At 42.4% G+C, this 24,856-nt stretch overlaps 1 protein-coding gene across 8 annotated transcripts in view; it reads left to right on the top strand.

The window, feature by feature from the left end:
- The window catches only part of RBM25 (RNA binding motif protein 25), a 95,315-nt gene that overhangs the window by 36,647 nt on the left and 33,812 nt on the right, over window positions 1-24,856 (top strand). For 5 of the 8 annotated variants that reach the window (XR_013624981.1, XM_078786719.1, XM_078786718.1 and 2 more), the window contains 9 exons: window positions 6,325-6,382; window positions 6,729-6,779; window positions 9,811-9,971; window positions 11,195-11,383; window positions 11,491-11,571; window positions 13,404-13,753; window positions 13,985-14,099; window positions 14,226-14,315; window positions 14,446-14,519. Coding sequence is in view for 7 of the 8 variants with exons in the window: in XM_078786719.1 (XP_078642845.1) it covers window positions 6,325-6,382; window positions 6,729-6,779; window positions 9,811-9,971; window positions 11,195-11,383; window positions 11,491-11,571; window positions 13,404-13,753; window positions 13,985-14,099; window positions 14,226-14,315; window positions 14,446-14,519 (1,169 nt within the window). In the remaining variant the exon portion in view is untranslated. The remainder of the gene's footprint in view (window positions 1-6,324; window positions 6,383-6,728; window positions 6,780-9,810; window positions 9,972-11,194; window positions 11,384-11,490; window positions 11,572-13,403; window positions 13,754-13,984; window positions 14,100-14,225; window positions 14,316-14,445; window positions 14,520-24,856) is intronic. The other 3 variants (XM_078786720.1, XM_068130771.2, XM_078786721.1) reach the window with 1 other exon arrangement.

Here is a 24,856-nt window from a genome sequence, read left to right as displayed (position 1 = left end):
GCTGGGGAAGAAACTAATGACCCATCAACTGACTATGAAATCTCAAGCCAAAATTTGCAGGAACCCTCTCAGATCAGCCAAAACCCAGACACAACCACAAGATCAGGAGTGATCAATGAAAACGAGACTACTTCTCGCCATAGAGTGATAAATCATTGATGGCATGGCTCTTGTTAACGGGATCTCCAAAACAGAACAAATGATTACATGCAGTGACTTTGCTCAATCGTTCATTGAACGCCTCAAAAATATTGCCGTGCATTATGATGACGTGAGGTTGGTATTCGACCGATACATCGATAACTCACTGAAAGACAAAATGCGCCTAAAGAGGACAAAGGGGAAATCAACATACTATCACGTCAGGGATAGTACATTGATCCAGAAGATTTCACTCAAAGATTTCCTTTCCAATGTGAAGACCAAGGCAGAGCTTACAGAGTACTTGGCTGTGAAGTGTCTATCTTACAGCAAGGCTCATCCAAACAAGTTGAAGAAGTTCATGGTGACATCAGGAACTAAGACCACGGGCAACACTGAAGTTCCAGACAGTCTACTCACGCACAGCCAAGAAGAGGCCGATACACTCTTAATTCTGCATGCTTTCACAGTCGACAAAGATGCAGAAGTTATCATTGATTCGCCAGATACCGATATCTTCCTCCTACTGATTCAGAGATTTCACGATCTACCACCTGCTACGAGGTTTCTCACTGGGAAGGGAAAGTTGAGGAGGAGCATTGCAGTCCAACCTATTCATGGCATGCTAGGAGAGAAACGTGCGTCTGCAATACTTGGATTCCACGCATTCACGGGAAGTGACATGTCTGGAAGGTTCGCTGGCAGGAGCAAGGACTGGTGCTTTAAGGTCTTCATGACATGTGACAACAAGATATGGGAGGCTCTGGAGTCTTTGGGACAAACTGATCCGTCACCAGAAGTGTGTTCCCAGCTGGAACGCTTCGTCTGTCTGCTGTACAAGTCTAAAGTTCACACGAAAGTAAACGAGCTTCGCTGGTTCTTATTCTCCAACCGTGCTGCTGAGGGAGAGAGTCTTCCACCTACCACTGGTTCGCTAAAGTTACACGTTCAGCGAGCACATTATATCGCAATGATATGGAGAAAGGCAGCAGAAAGCCATCCGTCCCTTCCATCACCTGTCGAGTATGGTTGGCAGTTACTTTCGGATGATGGGGTTTATGCCCCAAGTCGATGCCTGAATCCTCCAGCCCCAGAAGCAATAATGAATCTCGTGAACTGTGGGTGCAAGAAAGGGTGTATGGGAAGATGTAGCTGTCGCAATAACAATATTCCTTGTACTGAAGTTTGTGGGTGTGTGGGTTACAGTTGTAACAACAAAGCAAACATCAATGAACCGCGTGTGATAGATATGGATGAGGATGAATGAGGCATTCGTTTATGTGATCGTTTATGTTCATTCATCGTTTATGTTTAGGTGTGTGTGTATGTGTGTGTATGTGTGTGCGTGTGTGTGTGTGTGTGTGTGTGCGTGTGCGTGTGTGTGTATTCAAAATAAATGTTATCAGTGAAGATTGTTTATTGAATCGATTCTAATTGGGAAATTATACGATCCGATTTCACGACGGCCGTCTCCATTTTGGCTGGTATATTGCCCACTATTTTAATTTCCTTGCATTTTTCTGTAAAAACAATGGCAGATATGGCTTCCTTGGGTCTGAAAACATATAAAAGGACATATTATTCATGTTTATATGATATCTAGATGCAAAGATATGCACAAAAGTGTATTTTCCAAATTTTATGGCGGCCATCTTGGATTTCTTCGAATTACTACCTATTAGACGTAAAAGAAAAAATGGAACCCTATTTTTTTTACATCTCTATAATATTCTGAAGCAGAATCCATTGCTAAATCAATTTTAACAAACAAAAAACACGAAATTACTAATCGCCCTAGACTAGATAGCCAAATCAAGGTGGCAGAGTTTGCAAAACAGTTTGGAATTTCTGTAAGGAAGTGTCGAACACCATTATCCATGAACATTTTTGCATGTCAAAGATGGATTTTCTCCCACAAGTGTGCCACTAGAGTGTGGACTCGAGTCTAATCCAGTGAGGTTTTTGTTTCGTCTTGTTACTGGTGAGTAGACATGGGATCACCACTTGGAGCTTGACACCATGACTGAATCTATGAAGTGGAAACATCGGGCATCTTCACCCCGAAGAGGTTACACACACCATCCTCAACCAGCAAAATTATGACTTGCATCTGGGATTCAAAAGGGGAGGTTGTCAATCGATTACATGCTGCACAAAACTACGATCACTGGTCAATATATATTTATTTGCTCGCCCAGCTTTGTGAAGTCTTCCGTGAAAAATGTGATTGGATGTTGAAGCGCAGTGTTTTGCAGCTGCTAGACAATGTGTCAGTTCACAAGACCAGAATTGCACAGGCCGTCATTTGCCAGTGTGGTGATTGAACAGTTGAATCATCCACACTATAGTCGAGATTTGGCCCTGAGTGACCATTATTAGCCTGTTCGTCCACGCAGTGGGAGACGGGGTTTTGTAATCGACTCTGTATCTGTCTTTCTACTTTTTACATTTGAGCTTTTGTTGTCAAATTTTCAACAAACCTTTATTATGAGAATATGGAGAAGACCAATTATTTATAGGCAAAGGTGAAGATCCTTTGTTTTAATTTGATTGACTTTAAATTTGAATGGAATTAGCCTATTGGTTCACCAATCAAAAGCTAGAAGCCCATTGTTTTTTTGTTTTTTTTCAGTCAAATGGTCAAAGTTACATAAAATTGTCAATTTTCATCCGATCGAGTTGAAATTTGAGTGAATTTGCAAAATTGGTTCACTAATCAAAAGCCAGAAGCCTATTGTTTTTGAGGTCTAAAGGTCAATGTCTCAGCAACTAATTTCACAAGTACCGATCTATGACAGTTTGCTTGTTTGTCTATCACTCTCGGCTATAACCTTTTTCCAATTGAGCTTTTGTCATCAAATTTTCATCAACGCGTTATTCATTTATGAGAATATAGAGAACACCAATTCATAAATTTTAGATTTATATTTTTATTTTATTACCCTCGCCAGAGAAGAGGGTATTGCATTTGAGTCAATTTGTTTGTTTGTTTGTTTGTCCGCACAGAATAAATATGATTTTTCTCTGCAACCGTTGGTCCGATTGACAGGAAATTTTCACCAGAGGTGTACCTCCACCTGTATAATTTTTACGTCATCTTGGAAAAACCGAAAAACTGTGCACCTCTATATCTCCGAAAGCGCTGCATAGGAAAAATTGAGACATGGCTCTTCGCTCTTTCACGAGCCTCGATCTTGTAATCAAAAAAAAAAAAAAATTGTAAAAAACTCTCCATGTGGAATAACGTGTTAATTATGATGTCATAGGTGTCTCCATTATGACGTCATAATTCGACAAGTACAAAACTTCATCCGATCAAGATGAAGTGTATTGAGCATAATCTAGGAATAAATTGGTTTAGAAAAAAACACTACGACGTTATCGGTCACGTGGTTTGGCCGCCATATTTGTTTTGACACAAAAGCCTTATAAAACACTGAAAACACGTCCTGGCAAGGGTCTGCAATCTCTGATAGCTCTTTCTTATTTAGCTGTTGTTTTTGACAAGTTTAGTTTCTGTACAAAGCGTCTGAGCTGTTTAATATATGGTTTTAATACTGATCTGTAGGAGTCCACCATTTACAGGTGATTAAAGTAGCAATCAGAAGATTCCTACTAAGCAGGTCTATTGCTCGTTTGGAGACCAAATTGTCTTGAGTGTGTTGAGAAGCTGCTCGAAAGGGTGATTACATTGAGAAATTGGGACGGCACTTGGTAGAGCCCATACCTCTGCCAGGCTGAAAAGTTTTTTTTTATATCCCACTGATAGGCTGCATCTGGATACAGACCTGAACCAAAGTCGAATCGGCTTCTTCTTGTCACCAAACCAACTCATCCACCTATAGTCAGGTTCCATATGTAATTTCGTTCTGATTTTGTGGAGATTTGTAACCATTTGAATTTTTGAAAAGCTTGAAAGTCTGACTCCGAAAACACTGGTCAACAGCCAAATTTGTTCTGACTTATTTTCAACTGTTTCTAACTAATTTGATGCCCACGAATCCGAATCTGACCTTAAAATTTCGCTATCACGTAACCTTGACGTAGTACATCATAAGTGTGGAAAAAATCTTTAGAGCATGCGAATTTCTTGATTAAGTCTCAATAAGTCTATTTATTGTCACAAAAAAATAATATGAACTTAAAGTTTTTATTTACATCACGTAAAAAAAATGTAAATCTCCAAAAATAATATGAACTTTATAAAATATCACAAAAAATAATATGAACTTCAAGTTTTTATTTACATCACATTAAAAGTGCTTCTGAACTTTACTTTTTCGGTTGTAGGAGCAATCACTTTCACGCTGTAAAGTCCAACAGTAGTCGCCCATCATGTTTGGATTGAATCGGCCTTGATATCGAGTCTCCATGATGGCAATTTCCTGGTGAAACCTTTCTCCATGTTCATCATTGACATCACCAAGATTTTGTGGAAAGAAGTCCAGATGAGAATGGAAGAAATGTATCTTGAGTGACATTCGAGCACCGAGCGCCTGGTAACTCTTCAACATCTTGTCCACAAGCTCTTCATAATTTGGTGCTCGAAAATTTCCAAGGTAATTGTTAGCAAGAGCCACAAAGCTATCCCAAGCAACACTTTCCAGCTCAGTCTCGTTACAAAGTCCTGATTAGTGAGTACAAGACGAATTTGAAGACCATTGAAAACACCCGCCTTTACTTTGGCCTCAGATACAATGCCTTGGAACTTCATTAGCAAGTAGTGGAAGCCACCAGCACCATCTTGATCCATGGCCTTCACAAAGTTATTCATCAAACCAAGTTTCAAATGAAGTGGTGGTAAGAATACCTTCTCAAGGTCAACAAGAGGTTTGTGAATTTCAAATGAAGTGGTATACTGGTTCTCAAAAATTGGATATCGTAATCGAAATCTACAGGTTCATGTTGGTTAGAATCACCTCAAAATATACTAGAACCATAAAACTTTAAAAATTATGTTGACCAGTGAAATCAATGTTTCCATTTGATTTGAATTTTTTTTGGTGAACTCAATGGTGAAGAATTACTGAAAATTATAGTATCTGGATCTTCAACAAAATCTAATCCTTTTGTCCTTGTCCCACACCCAATCGGTCCACCAAGCCTTGTCCAAATACTTACACAACGTCCATCTTTGGTGGCAGGGATAATGAAGTTAACTTCTTGCTATGTTGCTTCTATATACTGGAGTTTCAAAAACCTTTTGAATGTCCCTAGTACATAAAGCTCTAATTTGAACTCCTTGATTCTTACTTGATCGAATGCAAACCTTGTGCAAGTCACATTTGAATAAGTTTGGGTCATTACGTGTGACGACAAGGTATGCACAAATGTGTCAGAAGTCGTTTCTTTTTCATACTTGTGCCTTCGGTGATTGTTCAACCTGAATCATTTGTTATCGTCATTTTGTCAACCCGTGCTGTATTTTTATTCTCTAGATGCAATTTCTGTTTGCTCACGGTCGTTTTGCAATTGTCCTGCATGGGCATACACTCATGATTCCGGGATCCAAACCCCATATACTATTTGATTTTTCCATTGTTTGCTGGTCTCGTATAATTGATTTATAAATGTATGGTACACTGATGCATCCTTATGTATTTGTCTAGTATAGGATTTACCGTATTTTTTCAGCATACAGATCTGGCTAATTTTCCCATTTTCCTTTCCTTCATTCATAGATATGTCGATTGGAGTACTGTATGAGATGAAGCTAAATCATCTACTGTAGTTGGTAAAACTGTCAGTCAGTCAGACTGATAGAGGTGTTAATTCTTCCCTGATACTCACAATGTATTGCTCCCTACCAGGCTCATGATAATGAGCTGTTTTATGCATATAATTTGAATTACTTTAATGGACGATTTTCTTTTGGATAAATTAGGAATGTAAATATTTTTTCAACATGTTTGTTGTCATATAGAGAGATACAGTATTGAAAACAAGCTACAGAATCATTATGTCTTAAGCCATTGATAAGTCGACTGTGAGTACAAATCGAGGCCTGGACTTCCGGGGGAAAAAAACAGTATTGACTTTTACGCCAAAAAATAAGGTATGTAGAAACTCTTCCGTGAACCTTGGATCACTAGAAAATGAAGACAAACAATCTTAGGCTACAATTCTGTTACCTGTGCTTGATTTTTGTAATGTATTGACATGGTGTTTGCACTTTTATTTCAGAAATGTGGTAACGTAATGAGCTGGAAGAGAGTACAGGGTGCTTCAGGAAAGCTTCAGGGTGAGTGTGGAGGTGGTTGAACATATAAATCAGAAAAATACACCTTAGACATATTGATTCTCAAAATTGAAGCTTTCTTTTGAAGTTGCCACATTATTAATTGACAAAATTGCAACTTGTGCCTACTTGCCTGCCTAATTTTGTCATTTATTAGCGAATGAGTGGTAGTAAGACGTGCATAAATTGTTCATTTTGGATGTGCGCTGTGCCCCGCCCCTCCCTGGCCTCCCAATACACATCGCCGACAATTATTTCTAGCCTGTCTGCCAAAACGGCGTATTGTAGAGGGGGTCCAGGCAGATTAAAAAAAGAAATATACTATTCAGAGTATTCTATGTATTTTCAGGGGGCAAGGTGCGGACTCAGAAGGATTCAGAGATTCAGAAGATTCAGAAGGGTAGGGCGCTTTTAAGGGGGCAGGGAGCATTATTCTAAGAGGGGTGCTGTAGAGTGGCCCTTTGGTTCATTCTAGCTGCAACTCTCGTCTGAAAAAACGATCTCCCTAGTATGAAAAGGCTTTGAATTTATTACTGTAATGTATGAGACTCGTTTGTCCATATGTGTCACATGCAGAAGAAGCAGGACCTCAATCTTTAACATAGTGGTTCCTGCTGTCGTAGAATAATAAAAATGGTACTTTTGGAAAGTTTATCCATTTACTTGGTTGGAAGGCTAATAATCGATTTACTTGGAACAAAAATTTGTGTCTGCTTAATCATAAAAATGTCTGTTTTGAAAGCCCCTTTTTCCTGGATTGAAGAAGAAGGAGCTTAATGCAGTGGTTCAAACGGTAGCACGTATTATTCTACGACAGCAGGAACGCTTTAGAAGGACATGGAAGGAGCACACAAACAACAACAATAATAATGAATTTATTGTCATATATATATATACGCGAAATATATGCGATACACATATAATGAGAAGTACTTTGACAGTGCGTGCTGAAAAATTTACATTGAAAAAGAAATCGATTAATTGTGAATAGATCCTCAAAACAACATTTGGTTAATGTTCACAAAACTTTAGAAACAGGTTCATTGAGGGTGCGGATTGCATTTGGGTAAAAGCTGTCGTGCAAGCGATTACACTGGTCAACAACATTTTTAAAGTTTTATGGTTCTAGTATATTTTGAGGTGATTCTAACCAACATGAACCTGTAGATTTCGATTATGATATCCAATTTTCACTAGCACATCCAGTTTTTGAGAACCAGTATATCATAGGAATATCAGCCACAGCCGAAATTCGTCTTGTACTCACTAATCAGGACTTTGTAACGAGACTATCTGAGCTGGAAAGCGTTGCTTGAGATAGCTTTGTGGCTCTTGCTAACAATTACCTTGGAAATTTTCGAGCACCAAATTATGAAGAGCTTGTGGACAAGATGTTTAAGAGTTATCAGGCGCTCGAAGAGCGAATAAGAAGCACTGGAAGAAGAATAAGAGCTGCTCGAATGTCACTCAAGATACATTTCTTCCATTCTCATCTGGACTTCTTTCCACAAAATCTTGGCGATGTCAGTGATGAATATGGAGAAAGGTTTCACCAGGAAATTGCCATCATGGAGACTCGATATCAAGGCTGATTCAATCCAAACATGATGGGCGACTACTGTTGGACTTTACAGCGTGAAAGTGATTGCTCCTACAAACGCAAAAGTAAAGTTCAGAAGCACTTTTAATATGATGTAAATAAAAACTTAAAGTTCATATTATTTTTTTGTGACAATAAATGGACTTATTGAGACTTAATCAAGAAATTCGCATGCTCCAAAGATTTTTTTCCACACTTATGATTTACTACGTCAAGGTTACGTGATAGCGAAATTTTATGGTCAGATTCGGATTCGTGGGCACCAAATTAGTTAGAAACAGTTGAAAATAAGTCAGAACCAATTTGGCTGTTGACCAGTGCTATAGTTTGTTTTGATGAAACTATAACGTTTACCCGAATGCAGAAGTTTCAAAAATGTCATGCGCTGGGTGGAACTCGTCTCGGATGATAGCTTTTGCTCGTTTCGCTACTCGACTGGAGTACTGGCTCTCGATGGAAGGCAGATCACACCCAATAATTTTACAAGCAGTCTTTACTATCCTGTGAGTTGAGATCGGTGGTCCCGCGTTGAGCTGCCATACCCAACGGTCAGACAGTGTAAGGACCCTCTCACTGCGCTCTCATCAACACAGATAATCAGAACACAGGACACCAGCAACAACAACATCATCATTAGAACATGATCAACACAGGATGGCCGACACCAAAACTTTTCAACCTTCTTCGAAAGAACAACCGTTGCTGAGCCTTTTTCACACAGTGATAAGTGTTTATCTCCCACTTAAGGTCATTGGAAATATGTACCTATGCCTAAAAATGTAAAATAAGTGACAATCTCAACTTCAGTATCGTGAATAACTAAGGGTTGAATGGGAGTTTTGTTTTTCTGTAAGTCAACAATAATTTCCTTTGTCTTTATGACGTCGAGTTTGAGATTGTTTAATGAACACCATTCCACAAGTTTTTTTCGACTATCATCGGGGATAAAACAGCATGAGGTGCTCACAGTTCAGTTCAGGGTGATGGTCTGAGAAATTTTCGAACCCATTTTGACCACCATCCATCTAAAAGAAAATGCAAAATCCAGTTACAAATCGAACCATCAAGACCGAGTGCATCGAGTTTAAAATGGAGTTTGAGGGATGAAATGGTATTGAACCACAGCAATGACAACAATTTGTTATTTTTAAAAATCGATTTTTCACTTTCACTTCATCTTGCATCATCATTGAGATTCACAGATAGGCTTCACAGAATACGTCATTGAGATATACAATATGTTTGTGAAATGCAACATGCTGTCTTTTGATTAAACCCGTCGGCAAAGTGACGGGAGGCATGCCTCGTGTTAACTAAATTACACTCTAATTTACCATCTTACGAGTAAAGCACAAGTTTTTCTGACCGTTGATGCAAAAAAATGTTGTTTTTTTTTTTTTTTTTTTTTAGTGTGCAGAATTTGTGAAGAGTCGAAAGGGAACACTGATTGTGAATCAACAAATGGGCGCAATAAGTAAAGGGATGGGCGAACAGGAAATGGATAGTGACAGAAGGAAACGGTGACCTGCCAGTAAAAAGAGGGAGGGAAGTGGTAGGGGGAGGGCGTGAAGAGAAGCGTTGGGGTAGAAATGACGACAGATATGGTTGATAGAGGATGATGATGAGGTGGTGACATACTGCAAACGGGGATCTCTGGAGGAGATTATAGGCAGACACTTTATTCTTAACAATCTTCTTCTTCTTTTTCCCTGTCAAATGGAATGAGTATTTGTGTAATTGTGTAATGTGTCATTTGGAGATTATGTAAAATTCTGTTTAACAGCCAATATTGTGAACACTTAGCGACAACCTTCTATTGTTTCATTGACAGCATTTGGATTTTGTGAATATCGAGAACCAGGTTCATCTCTCCGAGCCATTCGTTTGCTCCATGACTTTCAACTGGGAGACCGGAAGCTGTTGGTGAAAGTTGATGCCAAGACTAAGGCACAGCTGGATGAGTGGAAGGCAAAGAGAAAAAACACAGCAGAGGTAAGATATTAGTGTGATGTTTACATTTGTAGTGTTCGAATGCTCCCAGCTAGGCTTCTTTGTGTTTTGCTCTCGAAGGAGTTTCAGGGATATATTGGTATTCAAACTGGCCTTTCTGTGTTGATATTAACTTCGCTGAAATTCTGTAAATACCATTCACCATACTTTTACTCCATCTTGAATTGCATTAAAAACTAGAACGGCACTCCTAGAGTAGAGCGCATTGTCTCACATTGTGCGTTCATCGTTAATTGAACACGCTGCTATTATGGCTTGCTGCTATTTTGGTCCATATACCCGTATCATCCATGCACCATATTATGTTATGTACATAGTTTATTGACATGGGTTATGAATGTCATAAATTTAATTCTTCATTCACATCAGGTCATAGATCAGATGTTATAGAGTTTTAGATTTTTCGGAGAAGGATTTCAATTCGACCAATTATGGCTGGAATACCACTTTTTCAATGACGTCATCATGACCCGATATACCCCATGGGGAGTTGATGGCATATGCCAAGTTTAATTTTTTTTTAGTTGAGCGGTTTTGGAGAAAATTATATCCAAATTATTTCCCTTTAATTCAATATGGCTGCCAGAGCAAGTGACCTATGACGTCAGAGTTAGTAATAAAATATTCTCCATGGGGAGTCTTTCCTCTGTATAAAGTTTCGTATCGATCGGACAAGCTGGTGCAGAGAACCATTTTTAAAGCGACGATACACACTCACACGTACACGCACGTTACCAATAGTCATATATCCCCTTCGGTGCAAGACTAATTTAAAGATTCCTGGATCCGGATACAAATATTCACCAAAATCTTATCAGTTCGTCCTTGTCACACACCCAACCTGTCCACCACGTTTCATCCAAAGCTGTCAATGGATCAAAAAGAACTAACAACTTTTTGAGATGTCCTGATTTCCAGGTTTTTGTCCCATGTCTGGTTTCGGACGCACTGTTTTGATCGTAAATTTGCTCTGTTTGCTTGGCTGTTTTAACTTTTTTCTTCCTATTAATATTTAATTAGGGGTCTTTTCAGATTATGTTGAATTGTTTTTGAAAAGGCACGTGTTATGCTGCAAATTCCTAGCAGCATACAAATATTGCTGCCGTTTGCAATCAACAGTCGTAGCAGGTTGGGTATTTGTGTGTCGTCTTTCTATAAGCTGCTATTCAGGTGACGATACGCTTTGATCTTATTCGCATGTTCAGCCTGATAAAAAAGAGGAGGAGGGGAAGGAGAAGTCAGACAATGAGGAAGAACTCGATGATGACAGTCAGAAACAGGATGCGTTGGTGAAGGCCTCACTGGATGCCCTGGTACGAGAATATGCAAGCGAACTCAATGCACTGCCCTCTGACCTGCAACCAAAACGTCGTCGTCGAGAGAAAAAGGAGGAGGTGATCCAGCTGTTTGTCTTTTTCATGACTCTTGTCTCTTAAACAATGGTGAATCCCACTGTGAGTTTCATCCTACTTAGTGATTCTGGTGTATGACCTGCTTTCAGGATATAAACAACATGGAAATAGAGGATGAAAAGAAGGACCTCATTTCCCGCGAGATAAGCAAGTTTCGTGACACACACATGGTAATTACTGTCCCTTTTTCTGTCATAGGTTGTTGTTTAAAAGAAAAGAAGAATAGCCAATTTGCTGCATCATCAGTAAAACTAAATACATTGTTCTGCTTGTAGGTGCAATTTGGACTTGATTATTTATTTATTTTTTCAAATAAATTGCATGTTCACAAAAGTGCAGTTGACTTGGGGCTTTTCAAACGTCTACTAACTTTGGATTCCAATTTGCTTGCGGGTGGATTATGAAAAGTAACATTAATTGTAAACAAAGCTAGTTTGCTTTGTAAAGTTATCTGCTTCAATGCAGACGAGGCCGTCTTTTAATAGTTGGCTTGTTCATTGACTCCATTATTATGTTAGAGATCAGTGGGTGTGACATAAAGCAAGAAACAGCCTCTCTGCTTGTCGAGCTGAGCTGATGCCGGGAGCTCTGTAAGTACCGGCTTACCTCTTCTCTTGTAAAATGGGCACTCTCTGCAATGAGTATGCAAAGCTGGCGAACGTGGGCACCAAATTTTTTTTTTTTTTAAACAAACAAAAAAACATTACCAATATCTTTGCTCACTTGGTTGTAATTCAAGTTTCACCAAATATTTTCCATTTTCTCCACCTCAAACTTCATTTTTTTATAATCTGGATTGTATCAGCAGAGCATTTTTCTGTGCTGCCGCTGGGCTTTGCATGTTTCTGACAGGGAGACACAGGTCCTGCACAGGTATGGCGTGACTTGAAAGGTTAGGGCAGGGGGTGCCCATTAGGGGGGGTGGGAGGGTCTGTCCTTCAAATCGAGAATTTGGACAAGGTACGTTTGAACATTTGAGCACGCCACCACCAATACAACACCACACTGACATCTCCATGTGAAACTGTTCCTAATCTCTCCCTCCCAGCATGAATGTTTCGATTCATGTCATTCTCTGTTTGCAGTACACACAGCTCTTCATGTCGCTCTCTTTGGGGCACTCTGCTTTACTTACATGGAATATTCCTGGCAAGCACCCTTACGCTGCAAATTTTATAGATAAGTGAACACATACAAACCACACACCCACACTTGGCGTTCTGTCGGCGTTGGGTTTACCTTTTCCAGGTGAGCGAATTTTGATTTCCTGTTTAAATTTGCACTGATTCTTATGCGTTTGTTTTGCGTGTTACTTGCTCCACTACCACTCTGATCCATGCTTGGTTTCCAGGGGTCTCTCGACAAGGAACCTCTGCCCAGGCACACTGGGATTCTAAGCGGCAAAATGTATTTGTAAGGAAGATGTTCTCTTGTACGGTTGTTATGTTCCCGTAAATTGATCGGTTTGATGATGTGCTTGATGTTTTATTGGTATAATGTGATTCTCCCCTAGCATCATGATCTGTAGGCATCGTGTTGGTTGGCTGCGCTAGCCTGCACATCAGCTGGATCGCCGCCCACTCGCTTCCCAAGTTATCAGCGTGTCACACGTAACTGCACGCCACGGGATTTAGGGGTGTACATGTCATGGCTTGACCCGTGACTGACCACTGATGGCATTTGAGCTTCTCAAGTGGCTCTTGGTCTTACACTGCCCACTTTCTGCATCCCAGCACCACTTTCACATAAATATGCCAAATCTGAACCAGGACATTTGGTTGCCTAATAAATTCTGATCACATTGATCCACATTGTAAAAAAAAATTTTAAAATTAATCTTTCGAGTTTTCTTCAGAGTGAAGTTGAATAAAATTGCAGTTTATGGACATTATAATGTTAAAATTCCGTGCAGAATGTTTATTTTGTAGATCTGAGGTCTACGTTGCCAAGTTTTCCGTTCCAGGGAATGGTAAATGTTTTCCTCTCCTCTCTTCTAACGTAGAAAATTGAGGAGGAGCGAGAGCGCAAGAAGGACAAGGATGATGACGACAGAGATGAGGAGCGTGAAAAAGAAAAGGAGCGAGATAAAGAAAGGGACAAAGAGCGAGAAAAAGAGCGAGAGAGGGAGCGGGAAGAAAGGGAGAAGGAACGTGAGAAAGAACGCGAGCGAGAACGACGTGAACGTGACCGTGAAAAGGAGCGAGAACGTGAAAGGGAAAGAGACCGAGAAAGAGTCAGAGACAGAGAGAGAGAGAGAGAACGGGAACGGGAACGGGAACGAGAGCGTGAGCGTGAGAGGGAAAGAGAACGGGAGCAACGTGAAAGAGACAGAGAAAGAGCAAGCCCTGCAGTGTATGATTTTCTTATCTTTCTCTCCTTCCTTGCTCCATCATCGCCTGTCCTTGCCCCCTCATCGCCCACCCTCCTTGCTCCCCCATTGCCCGCCCTCCTTGCCTCCGCCCTTGCACCCTAATCGCCCTGCTGTCTTTGTACTTGCTCCATCATCACCTACCTTCCTTCTTTCCTTCCATGCTTATTTCCCGCATTCATCTCTGCTCATTCGCTCAAGGTCTGTTTCAACAGTGAGAAAACTCGTGAGAGAGAAAAGAGAAAGGAAAAGGAAGAAGATGATGATGACTTGTACGAGCGACGCAGGTTGGAGTGGAAGCTTCGAGAGAAGGAAGCTGCTTACCAGGAGGTGAAATATTCCATGAAAAGAGGGTCTGGTTATGCTATTCACAATTTTATTTCCTGTTGTTTTTATTCTGCATATAAAAACGTAAATGTAACGTTTTGATCTCGATTGTTTGCCCTCACCCCACAGAGGTTAAAAAATTGGGAAGCAAGAGAGAAAAAGAAATCCAGGGATTACGAAAAGGAATCTGAAAGGGAATCAGAACGCCGGAGAGAGATTGTGAGTGCACTCCTAATCCTTGATGCAGTTTTGAGAGCTGATCTGGAACTTTTGTTCTTTCTACGATGCATCGATTTGCTCGTTTTTCTGTCATGATGCTACTTTCAAACATTTGCGCTGCTTTCCTTAGATGAAGGAGGCTAAACGCCTGAAAGAGTTTCTGGAAGATTACGATGATGAAAGGGACGATTCGAAGTATTACCGGTAAGCCAGCCAGCTAACTGAAATTCCCATTATTGGTGCTGAGGAAGCGCCTCTAGCGATTGACTTCCAGCCAGTGTAACGCTAATTCCTGTCACAGGAATTCTGAGATCATATAAATGGGCGTGGCAGTTCCTGATTGGTTCGTGTTGGGGAACGCCTTCTCGCTGCCGACGTGACGTAAATTCGCGCACTGGTGATTGGCGCTGAGGAAGCGCCTTTAGCGAATGACTTCCAGCCAGTGTAACGCTAATTCCTGTCACAGGAATTCTGAGATCATATAAGTGGGCGTGGCAGTTCCTGATTGGTTCGTGTTGGGGAACGCCTTCTCGCTGCCGACGTGACGTAAATTCGCGCACGCGCACTGGTGAAGCTTACTCGATCTTACTCGATCCCATATTACATGTACTTTCATTGCATACAAATTATACTTCCTCCTAGAAATTCCATGCCCGAACCTCAGCGCAATCCAAGAGGATTCACTTGTTTGTTCAAGCCTTTGTTGAGGGTATGAAAATGGAGGACAAGGTTGTTTGGCACATTGCATTTGTGTGAAATTCTTTCTTTCCTTTGCACATTTTGTGTGTGTGTGCAACAAATAGATTGCCCATTGTGTCAAATGTCACATTGCTTGGCTTGATAGGTCTTTCTATTTCCACTTTCAGCCAAAGTATGGAAGTTAAAGTTGTCGAAAAATATTTTGTTGTGTATTGTCGGAATGGAATCACCGACAGTGTGTTGTCCAAAAACACACTTTACGTTCTTTAACAGTTCATTACAATGAACGTGTTTGGCTCATTCATGCAGAGACAAGTGCACTTTATGGCGACCTTTCTAATGCCGTATCAGCGTTTGCTCCTAAAATACTGGGGGTGAGGCTGGGGTGTGGGGGCGGGATCCACACGTGTGTGCATATGGGGTAACAAAAACCCAGTGTGTATGCGACAAAGTCTCGCCATTTTTGACAGATTGCATGTACTTTCCCATTATTTCCACATTTATAAGGGCAATTTATAAGCCTGGTGTTGGGCTAGCGGCTAGGGTGCCAGCTTAGGATCCCAGGATCCTGGGTTCGAATCCCGGTCGATCGCTGAATTAACGCCAGGGGGGTTGACTCAGCCTGTCATCCTTCCGAGGTCGGCAAATTGAGTACCAGTTCACTGGTAATTCCCTGTTTGTCGTAAAATGCGACAAAAAGGGTTGGTGACAGGAAGGGCATCCGGCCATAAAATATTGCTTCAAAAAGGGGACCAACAAAAACAACAACAACCACGGTGCCCGAAAAAGGCCAACCCCCACTTTGCGGGGAAAAATGGCCTCTAAAGGTGTTTTAAAAATTTTTTTATAAGGGCAATAATTGGAGCATGTTCAAGTGTAAAATGAGAGGCATGTGAAACCCTATTAGAGCATGTACCAAAATGTAGCTTCCGTTGCTATGGTGTCAGGCTTCTGGTCAAAGGTGTCTAGGTATTTTAAGTATGTGTTGATTGCTGTTGATACACTCAAAAATACCCACATATGTAGAATTGCTCATGTAATTGTTGAGGTACTGTCAGGTATTAATTTCAAGTGCCATTTTGGCACGAGGGATGTGCAGAACACCTGATTGCAAGTTTCCATGCAACATAATTGACGCATGAAATAATCGTTTCGTATGTGCAATTCGTGTGCACTTAGATTTGTAGAGATGATAGGACGCCTTCTGAGCAAATTTGAAAGAAAGTCTTTCCGAGACACGAGCATGTGTATTGTCCAACAAAACACACTTTACGTTCTATAACAGTTCATTACAATGCCACTTCTTTCAGAAAATTAGAGAAATTAAATGTTTGGACACCTTCAAGTAGGGTCTTCCATTAGCCATGAGGCAAGGCTCTTTAATGTAAGGAGAGGGAACAATTTATCATGTTGGAAGATGTTATAAAGTCATTGGATCAATGAGATCTGCCAAGAAGTGGACGTCCCAGGATAATGACTGGATAATGACCGATGCAATCGCACGACCCATCTTTACAATTTATTTCAAACTCCCTCTTGTACTGCAAACACACTCCCTGGACTTTTCAGGATAAGTGTCAACACCGGCTTGAAGTGTCTCTGTGATGCAGGGATCCGTACTTCTTGTCCTGTTCAGCATTAAAGACTGGCAACATGACACGTCCAAGCATCCGATGGATGTGGAGGCAAGGGGCAAGTGTTATGTTCAGTGACAATCCAGGTTTCTACTTCAAAGGCATTATTGGCCGTGGAAGGCCTACCTTTCAACATGACAAGATAGCCACCGATCCTCAATGAGCTGGAACAGGAGTTGATTTGGGCATGGAATGTCATTCCCCAGGCTCGTATTCGAGTGCTCATATGGTCAATGCGACTGTTCAATGCAATGATCGCTGATGGAGGTGCACATATCCCGTATTGAGATTATTTCCATGTTTGATCCCAATGTGAAAACATTCATCACAATGCAGCATTATGTGATTATATCACAATGAAATGGACATGTAGCAATAATAAGGAATAACAAGCGTTACGCCTAGGTCCCACATCGGGGAAGTGATGTGAGTTGACAAAGTGGAAGATGCAGAAAACATGCTATGATATGATATTTTGCTCACAAGGTTCAGACATACATGGAGGTGGCCATCTTGGATTTTGACGTGGCGACCCAATTTTCAATGGCGTTCTTCCTTATGCCTAGATACACCCACACACCAGATTAGAAGTTGGTACTTCGCTTATTTTTCAAGATATTCCGCTCACAAGGTTCAGACATACATGGCGGCGGCCATCTTGGATTTTGCCGTGGCGACCCAATTTTCAATAGGGTTCTTCCTTATGCCTAGATACACACACACACCAGATTAGAAGTTAGTAGTTCGTTTATTAGTCCCCTACCGGTGTTCACCGGAGGGGACTATAGGTTTGCACGCCGTCCCTCCGTCCGTCAGTCTGTCAGTCCGTCAGTCTGTCAAGCAAAGAACAGTTTTCCGGAGTTTTTTTCTAAACCCTTAAGGTTAATGATTTCAAACTTGGCACATCGTTTCCTCATGATAAGGTACAGATCAAGTTCGAACTTCACGACGTTTCGATCATTTTTGACAAAGTTATGGCACTTTGAACTTTGGGAATTCTGATAATTCTGATGATCCTTAACTCAGTGCCATTTTAAGTTTTAATTTCCTTTAAAAAAGATTTTCTCTGCAATAATAGGACCGATTGAGATAAAATTTCACCATAGGAGGGACTCGGTCTGTAGAATATTTTAATGGTAATTATGACATCACAGGTCACGTGGTTCGGGTGCCATATTGTTTTTCGTGAAAACACGAAAAGCCCTTTTTCTCTGCAACGGCTGAACAGATCGAGGCCAAACTTTGCAGGCAGAATCGCATGCCCATGACGAACAAAAAAGTCAGCGAGCATGACGTCATGCGTCACATGGTTTCAGAGTTATGACGTTTTTAAACATGAACCTTTAAAACCGACCCCCTCCCTCATTTTTGATCCAATCGAGGGGAAACTTCACAGATCTGTTCCGCATGTCAGTCTACTAAAATGTCCTTTTGGAATTTGTGATAGCTCACGTGGTTTGGCAGATATCGTTAATTAAACGAAAATATTTTTAAAATGGATATCTCTTGAATCGCTTTATTGATCGACGTGAAACTTCACACTATAGTAGAAGTCATGAAGAGTAACAAGTGTGCAAAATTTCAAGATGATTGGATGTACGGTCTGGAAGCTAGAAGTTGTTATTGCGTGAAGAAGAAGAGGCGTCAAGTGTGCGGATTTAATTATTTATCACATGTACAGACTGAAAGCATCGTTGGACACGACCTGTCGCGGTCATTTTAACCTCAAATAAAATTCTAATTTAAGATTTGTCAATAGCTGAGGTATATTAACAAACGAATAAAACAGATTTGGTCAAATTCTGACTTTTTTAACTCGATCGCATTTGACAGAGTTGTGACATGCTGAGGAAGAAGAAACCTCGCATTGGCTTCTCCAATGTGCCATAAAAAAATGGATATCTCTTGAATCGCTAGTACCTCAGACCGTGAGTTGGTAATCATTTATATAATTCACACAGTGCAATACGTGCAGGCCGCTCCACGGAGCGACCTTGCGGGCTTATCAACGAGGCGTGACACACGTTTCTCAGCATACCTCAGATCAAGTTTGAAAACCAGCATCAACTGTGCATAAATTTGCATATTCGATCATTTTTGACAAAGTTATGGCACTTTGAACTTTGGTAGGGGACATGTATTGCAGCACAATACTCAGAATGCTTGTTTTTCAAGATATTTTGCTCACAAGGTTCAGACATATATATGGTGGCGGCCATCTTGGATTTTGACTTGGCAACCATATGTTCAATAGCGTTCTTCCTTATGCCTAGATACACCCACACACCAGATTAGAAGTTGGTACTTCGCTTATTAGTCCCCTACCGGTGTACACCGGAGGGGACTATAGGTTTGCACTCTGTCCCGCCATCTGTCAGTCTGTCAGTCTGTCCGTCCGTCACGCAAAGAACAGTTTTCCGGACTTTTTTTCTAAACTCTTAATGCTAATGATTTCAAACTTGGCACATGGTTTCCTCATGATAGGTTACAGGTCAAGGTCGAACTTCACGACGTTTCGATCATTTTTAACAAAGTTATGGCACTTTGAACTTTGGTAATTCTGATAATTCTGATGATCCTTAACGCAGTGCCATTTTAAGTTTTAATTTCCTTTAAAAACCAATTTCTCTGCAATAATCGGACCGATTGAGATAAAATTTTCACCATATGATGGACTCGGTCTGTAGAATATTTTAATGGTAATTATGACGTCACATGTCACGTGGTTCAGCCGCCATATTGTTTTTCGTGAAAACACGAAAACCCCTTTTTCTCTGCAACGGCTGAACAGGTCGAGGCCAAACTTTGCAGGCAGAATCGCATACCCATGACGAACAAAAAAGTCAGCTAGCGTGATGTCATGCGTCACATGGTTTCAGAGTTATGACGTTTTTAAGCATGAACCTTTAAAACCGAGCTCCTCCCTCATCTTTGATCCAATCGAGGGGAAACTTCACAGATCTGTTCAGCACTAAAATGTCCTTTTGGAATTTGCGATAGGGCATGTGGTTTGGCAGATATCGTTAATTAAACGAAAATATTTTTTAAAATGGATATCTCTTGTTTATTCTCGAGTCTCCTCAAGCCGCACTGCGCGTCCTCAACCTCGTCTCGCGAACGTCAACAGCGCAACACAGCGCGCACTTTCCGGAGGGGCGGAGCCAAGCCGAGCAACGTATATATATACACACATCGATAATTTTATTGATCGTGAACCGAAAAATATAATAAATTACTGATGGTTTCAGAGTTATGACATTTTAAAGCATGAACCTTTAAAACCGAGCCCCTCCCTCATTTTTGATCCAATCGAGGGGAAACTTCACAAATCTGTTTGGAGATCTCGCGAGATCTTGATCGGGGCGGTCACGGATTTTCGAAGCTGTTCTACGATCTTCACGCACGCTCGAAGCTAAGTCATTGTCACATTTGTATTCTTGTCTAAACTGTTTATCTTACGTGTGTGTACCTTTTAAGTGTCCCTCGGTAGTTTTATCGGGGTTAATCTTTCATACCTGTAAAAAATAGTCGAGTATCTCGTGCCGCGCGCGACCACGCGGCCTAGTTGTTGAAGCTTCCGACCTGGAGGCTTGGTTTCTCTCCGGGCATCCAAAGTGGTTATTTTTTCATTCGTGTGTTTGTCAAATTTCAACTCGTTACTTTATCGTCCATGCTTTATTGTTTGTTTATAGTTAGTTTTGGTTTGAATTTCCTGTAACTCGTAATTAATTAATCCTGTTCTGCGCCTCGTGTGCGGCCTTGTACCCCTGTCGGTGTTTGTTAACTTAAGTCCCCTACATCGTGTTTTGCTTGGCTCTCAGTTTTTCCCTTCTACACCGAACGTAATACTCTCTGTCTAACGTTTTAAATCCCCACCCCACCCCACCCCACCCCCCCCAAAAACAACAACAACAACAAAAAAAAAACATTTATTTTTCCTTTCTCCACGTGTGCCGTTGTCTCATCCTGTACTTTCTATCCAGGTGTATCGCGGTGCTTTTCGCCCCGCCCCCATTATCTCCTTGCCATCCACCTTTTGCCCTGTTCACGTGACTCGTGGAGGTCCCTCTCGGCCCTCCCCCCGTTGGTATTTTGTGCATATAAGATTGTTCACGGTTCTGTTTAAATATTATTTTAAATATGTTTAACCTTTCCCCTTCAGTGGTTTATTCAGTGGTATATTACAACACGCTGTTTTTCTTCCTATTTAAAAGGCTTTTCTCAATTTCCTCTCCAACTCATTCCACGTCAAAAAAAAGAAATTCAATATCTTATATGTCTCCCTCACTACATGGTCTAAATTCACATTCATTCCATTCCTCCTCCATCGTTCTGAATCGGATTGCTAACTTGAAAATCACAACAAACCCAATTTGTTATCAATGTTCGTCTTTCATTAATCATCCACTTTCTAAACTCCCCTCTTGCCCCTCCCCTCCAAATCCCCCCCCCCTTGCACCTACACTCCTAAACTCCCCCCTTTCCCCTCCACTCTTAAACTCCCCCCTTGCCCCTCCACTCCTGAACTCCCCCCTTGCCCTTCCCCTCATAAACTCCTCCCTTGCCCCTCCCCTCCAAATCCCTCCCCTTGCCCCTACACTCCTAAACTCCCCCCTTGCCCCTCCACTACTAGACTCCCCCCTTGCCCCTCCCCTCCTAAACTCCCCCCTTGCCCCTCCCCTCCTAAACTCCTGCCTCACTCCTCCCCTTCAAAACGCCCCCCCAACTCCTCCCATTCAAATCTCCCCCCATACCATTCCTCTCAAATTCTCCCTCCTCCCCCCTCCTCAAAGTTGCCTCCTCCCCACCTCGTCTCCCTTCTATCTCATGCCTCCACCCCCCCCAACCTTCTACTGTCCCATGCCCCCCCTCAAACAACCCCTCACTCTGCCTCATCCCTTCACCACCAAACCTTTCATCCTCCTCATCCTTCCCTTTCTTGGAACTCTTCTGTAATCTCTGACACACTATCAACTGCTCTCCCTACCTCCCCCTCTCATCCTTCATCTTACCCTACTCCTCCCCTCCCCTGTCCTGTACCCGATGCTCCCCCTCTCTCTTCTTTAACGGTATGGACCTCAAACATCCGGGGCCTTCGCTCAAACCTGACTGATCTCTCCATACAGGTTGTTTCTGACAATCCAGACTTGATCTGCTTAACAGAGACTTTCCTCCTTCAAGATGTCTCTGATTCCTCAATATCTCTTCCTGGTTACTCCCTCTTCCGGTATGATAGACCTGAGCCTCGTCCTGGTGGTGGGGTGGCTATCTTTATCAAAAACTCTCTTCCTCACTCTCCTTGCACTGCCCTCTCTCCTCCTTACCCCCAGGAGTACCTCTGGCTACGGCTTCCTCTCCGCTCCCACCTTTTGTTCATATGTGTTCTGTACCGTCCCCCAAACAGTGATGACTCAATTTACATTTCACTCTGACAACATGGACCAACTTCTATCCACTCATCCCAACTCTCTCTTCCTCATATGTGGTGACTTCAACTGTCATCATGCCACCTGGTTGGGTGTGGGTTCCTCTCTCACCAGTCATGGCACCTCAGCAAAGGACTTCTGTGACTCACTGGGATTGACACAATCTGTCAATTTCCCGACCCGGATCTCAGCCAATGGAGTTTCTTCTCTTCTAGATTTGGTTATGACAAACTTCCCTGCTAATGTCTGCTGCTCTTCTTCTGCTCCAATCGGTTCTTCTGATCATGTGCTTGTCAAAGTGGACATCTCTCTGGCCATTCTCAGAGAGCCTCCTCAGTGTCGAAGAGTCTGGCATTTCACTCAGGCCGACTGGGACGGGCTTCAAGCAGCCATCAATCGTCTGGATTGGTCTCCCATCTCCACTGCCTCTGACATCAATTCTTCCTGGGAATTCTTCCAAAGCAAACTGATCTCTCTCATGCACAGATTTATCCCATCTCGTCTTCAGTTGTCTTACCCTTCCTCCCGTCCATGGTACACCGAATCTTGTGGTGAGGCAGTTGCCCTGAAACAACTTGCCTTTGCCTCTTGGAAGGCAAATCCAACTGAAGGCAATCTCAGTTCCTTCCACCAAGCTCGGAACAAGTGTGTGTCTACCCTCAGGAGTGCCAGGAAGCACTATCTCTCCTCACTCAAGAACGAACTCTCAAACCTGTCTCCTTCCTCCAAATCCTGGTGGCGTCTGGTCAAATCCGTTTCTGTTGTTTGTTCCCCCTCCATCCCCTCCCTTACCTCAAATGGCCACACAGTTGACATCGCACGTGACAAAGCCGAATGCCTCAACTCTGTGTTTGCCTCAAAATCTTTAGTCCCAAACCCATCTCTCTCTGTTCCCACCTTTCCCAGTCGAACCCAACTGCTCCTGGACTCTGTGTCCTTCTCTCCTGACAAGGTGGAGGAGTTTTTGTGTAACCTCGACTCTGATTCTGCAACTGGACCAGACGGCATCAGCCCACGGGTCCTAAAATCCTGCTCTGCTGCTCTATCTCACCCTCTCTCTGTTCTTTTCACCCTATCTTTTGCTCAAGGTCATCTGCCAGCATCCTGGAAATCAGCGAACATTACCGCTTTACACAAAAAAGGTGCAAAAACAGATCCTTTTAACTACAGACCAATCAGCCTGCTCCCAATTATCAGCAAAGTCATGGAATCCATCATTGCTTCGGATATGAAATCTTTCCTCTTCTCCAATGGCTTGATCTCTGATCATCAATTTGGATTCAGACCAGGTCACTCTACTCTGGACATGCTGCTTCTCCTGTCTCAACAATGGATGGAGGTCCTCAATGCCAAACAGGAAATCAGAGCTGTCTCCCTTGACATATCACGTGCCTTCGATACGGTCTGGCACCCAGCACTGCTCACCAAACTCTACTCCTATGGTATCCATGGAAATCTCCATGCATGGCTTGCGGACTTCCTCTCTGGTCGTAGTCGACGTGTGGCCCTGAATGGATTTCTCTCATCTCCCCTTCCTCCTGTTCAGGCTGGAGTTCCCCAAGGCAGTGTGCTGGGCCCTCTGCTTTTTCTGGTCTTTATCAATGATCTCTCCGACTCTCTGGAAAATCCTCTCTATCTCTTTGCTGATGACTCCACTCCCTGCCGCTCCATTCCTCTTCCCTCAGATCGGCAGTCTGCAGCCTCCTCACTCTCTGAAGACCTGGACAAAATCACAGACTGGTCAAACAAGTGGAACATGTCTTTCAATCCTGACAAATCTCACACTCTTACTATGTCTCTCCGAAAAGATCGACTGGACAACCCTCCCATCTACTTTCTCAACAATGCTCTCCAAGAAGTTCTGTCGCTCAAGCTTTTGGGTCTCACTATCTGCCATGATCTTTCTTGGGAAAACCACATTTCCAAGCTGGCCTGCAAAGCCAGTCGCCGACTGGGCATCCTCCGTCGTGCGATGTCCTTCCTAGGCACGCCTGAGCTCCTCACCACATACAAGGCTTTCATCCGCAGCTCAATGGAATACTGTTCTCCCCTATGGGCTGGTGCTCCTGCCTCACACCTAGCTCAGCTTCACGCTGTTGAAACCAAAGCTTTCAGAATCATTGGAATCTCCCGCGATGAAGCTATCTCTGAGGGCCTTTCACTCACTCACCGCAGGCAGGTAGGTGGTCTTTCTGTCTTCTACCGACTCCTCTCCGGCCTTGCACCCCCAGCTCTCTCTGTGCTCTGTCCCCCAAATATTCCTACAGGTCGCACAAGATCTGCCAGCAAGCCTCTGATGGTTAAACTGCCAAAATCTCGGCTCTCTGCTCACCTTCACTCCTTCATTCCTCTTTTCTCCCGCCTCTGGAACAAACTCCCACACTCCCTTCAATCCCACTCCTCCCTCCAGGTCTTTAAAACAGCTGTTCACCACCATCTCTTATCTTCCCCCATCTAAAACCTTGATCTTTTCTACCCCCACTAATTCACCCCAGATCCACCTTGTTTGTAATTCCAACTTCTTTCCTGGTAGTCCTGGCAGTGTCCATATGTTTTATGCCTCTCCCACCCCCTTTCCCATGCCTCCCCCCCAAAGCCCTCTCCCTCCCACAGATCTCTCGATGTCTCCATGTCTCTCGATTCCTGCTCTCAAATGTTGTGTTTGTGTCCTTCCCCCTCTCTCCCCATCTTGTCTACCGCTCCCGATGTTATTTGTTTTATGTGTCGGTTTGTCGGTTATGTGTCGGTTTGTCGGTTTGTCTTTCTGTGTGATAAATGTTCG

Source organism: Myxine glutinosa, chromosome 11 (assembly GCF_964187855.1).
Source record: "Myxine glutinosa chromosome 11, kmMyxGlut1.1, whole genome shotgun sequence".
Classification (NCBI taxonomy): Eukaryota; Metazoa; Chordata; class Myxini; order Myxiniformes; family Myxinidae; genus Myxine; species Myxine glutinosa.
This window is presented reverse-complemented; position numbering and strand designations above follow the sequence as displayed.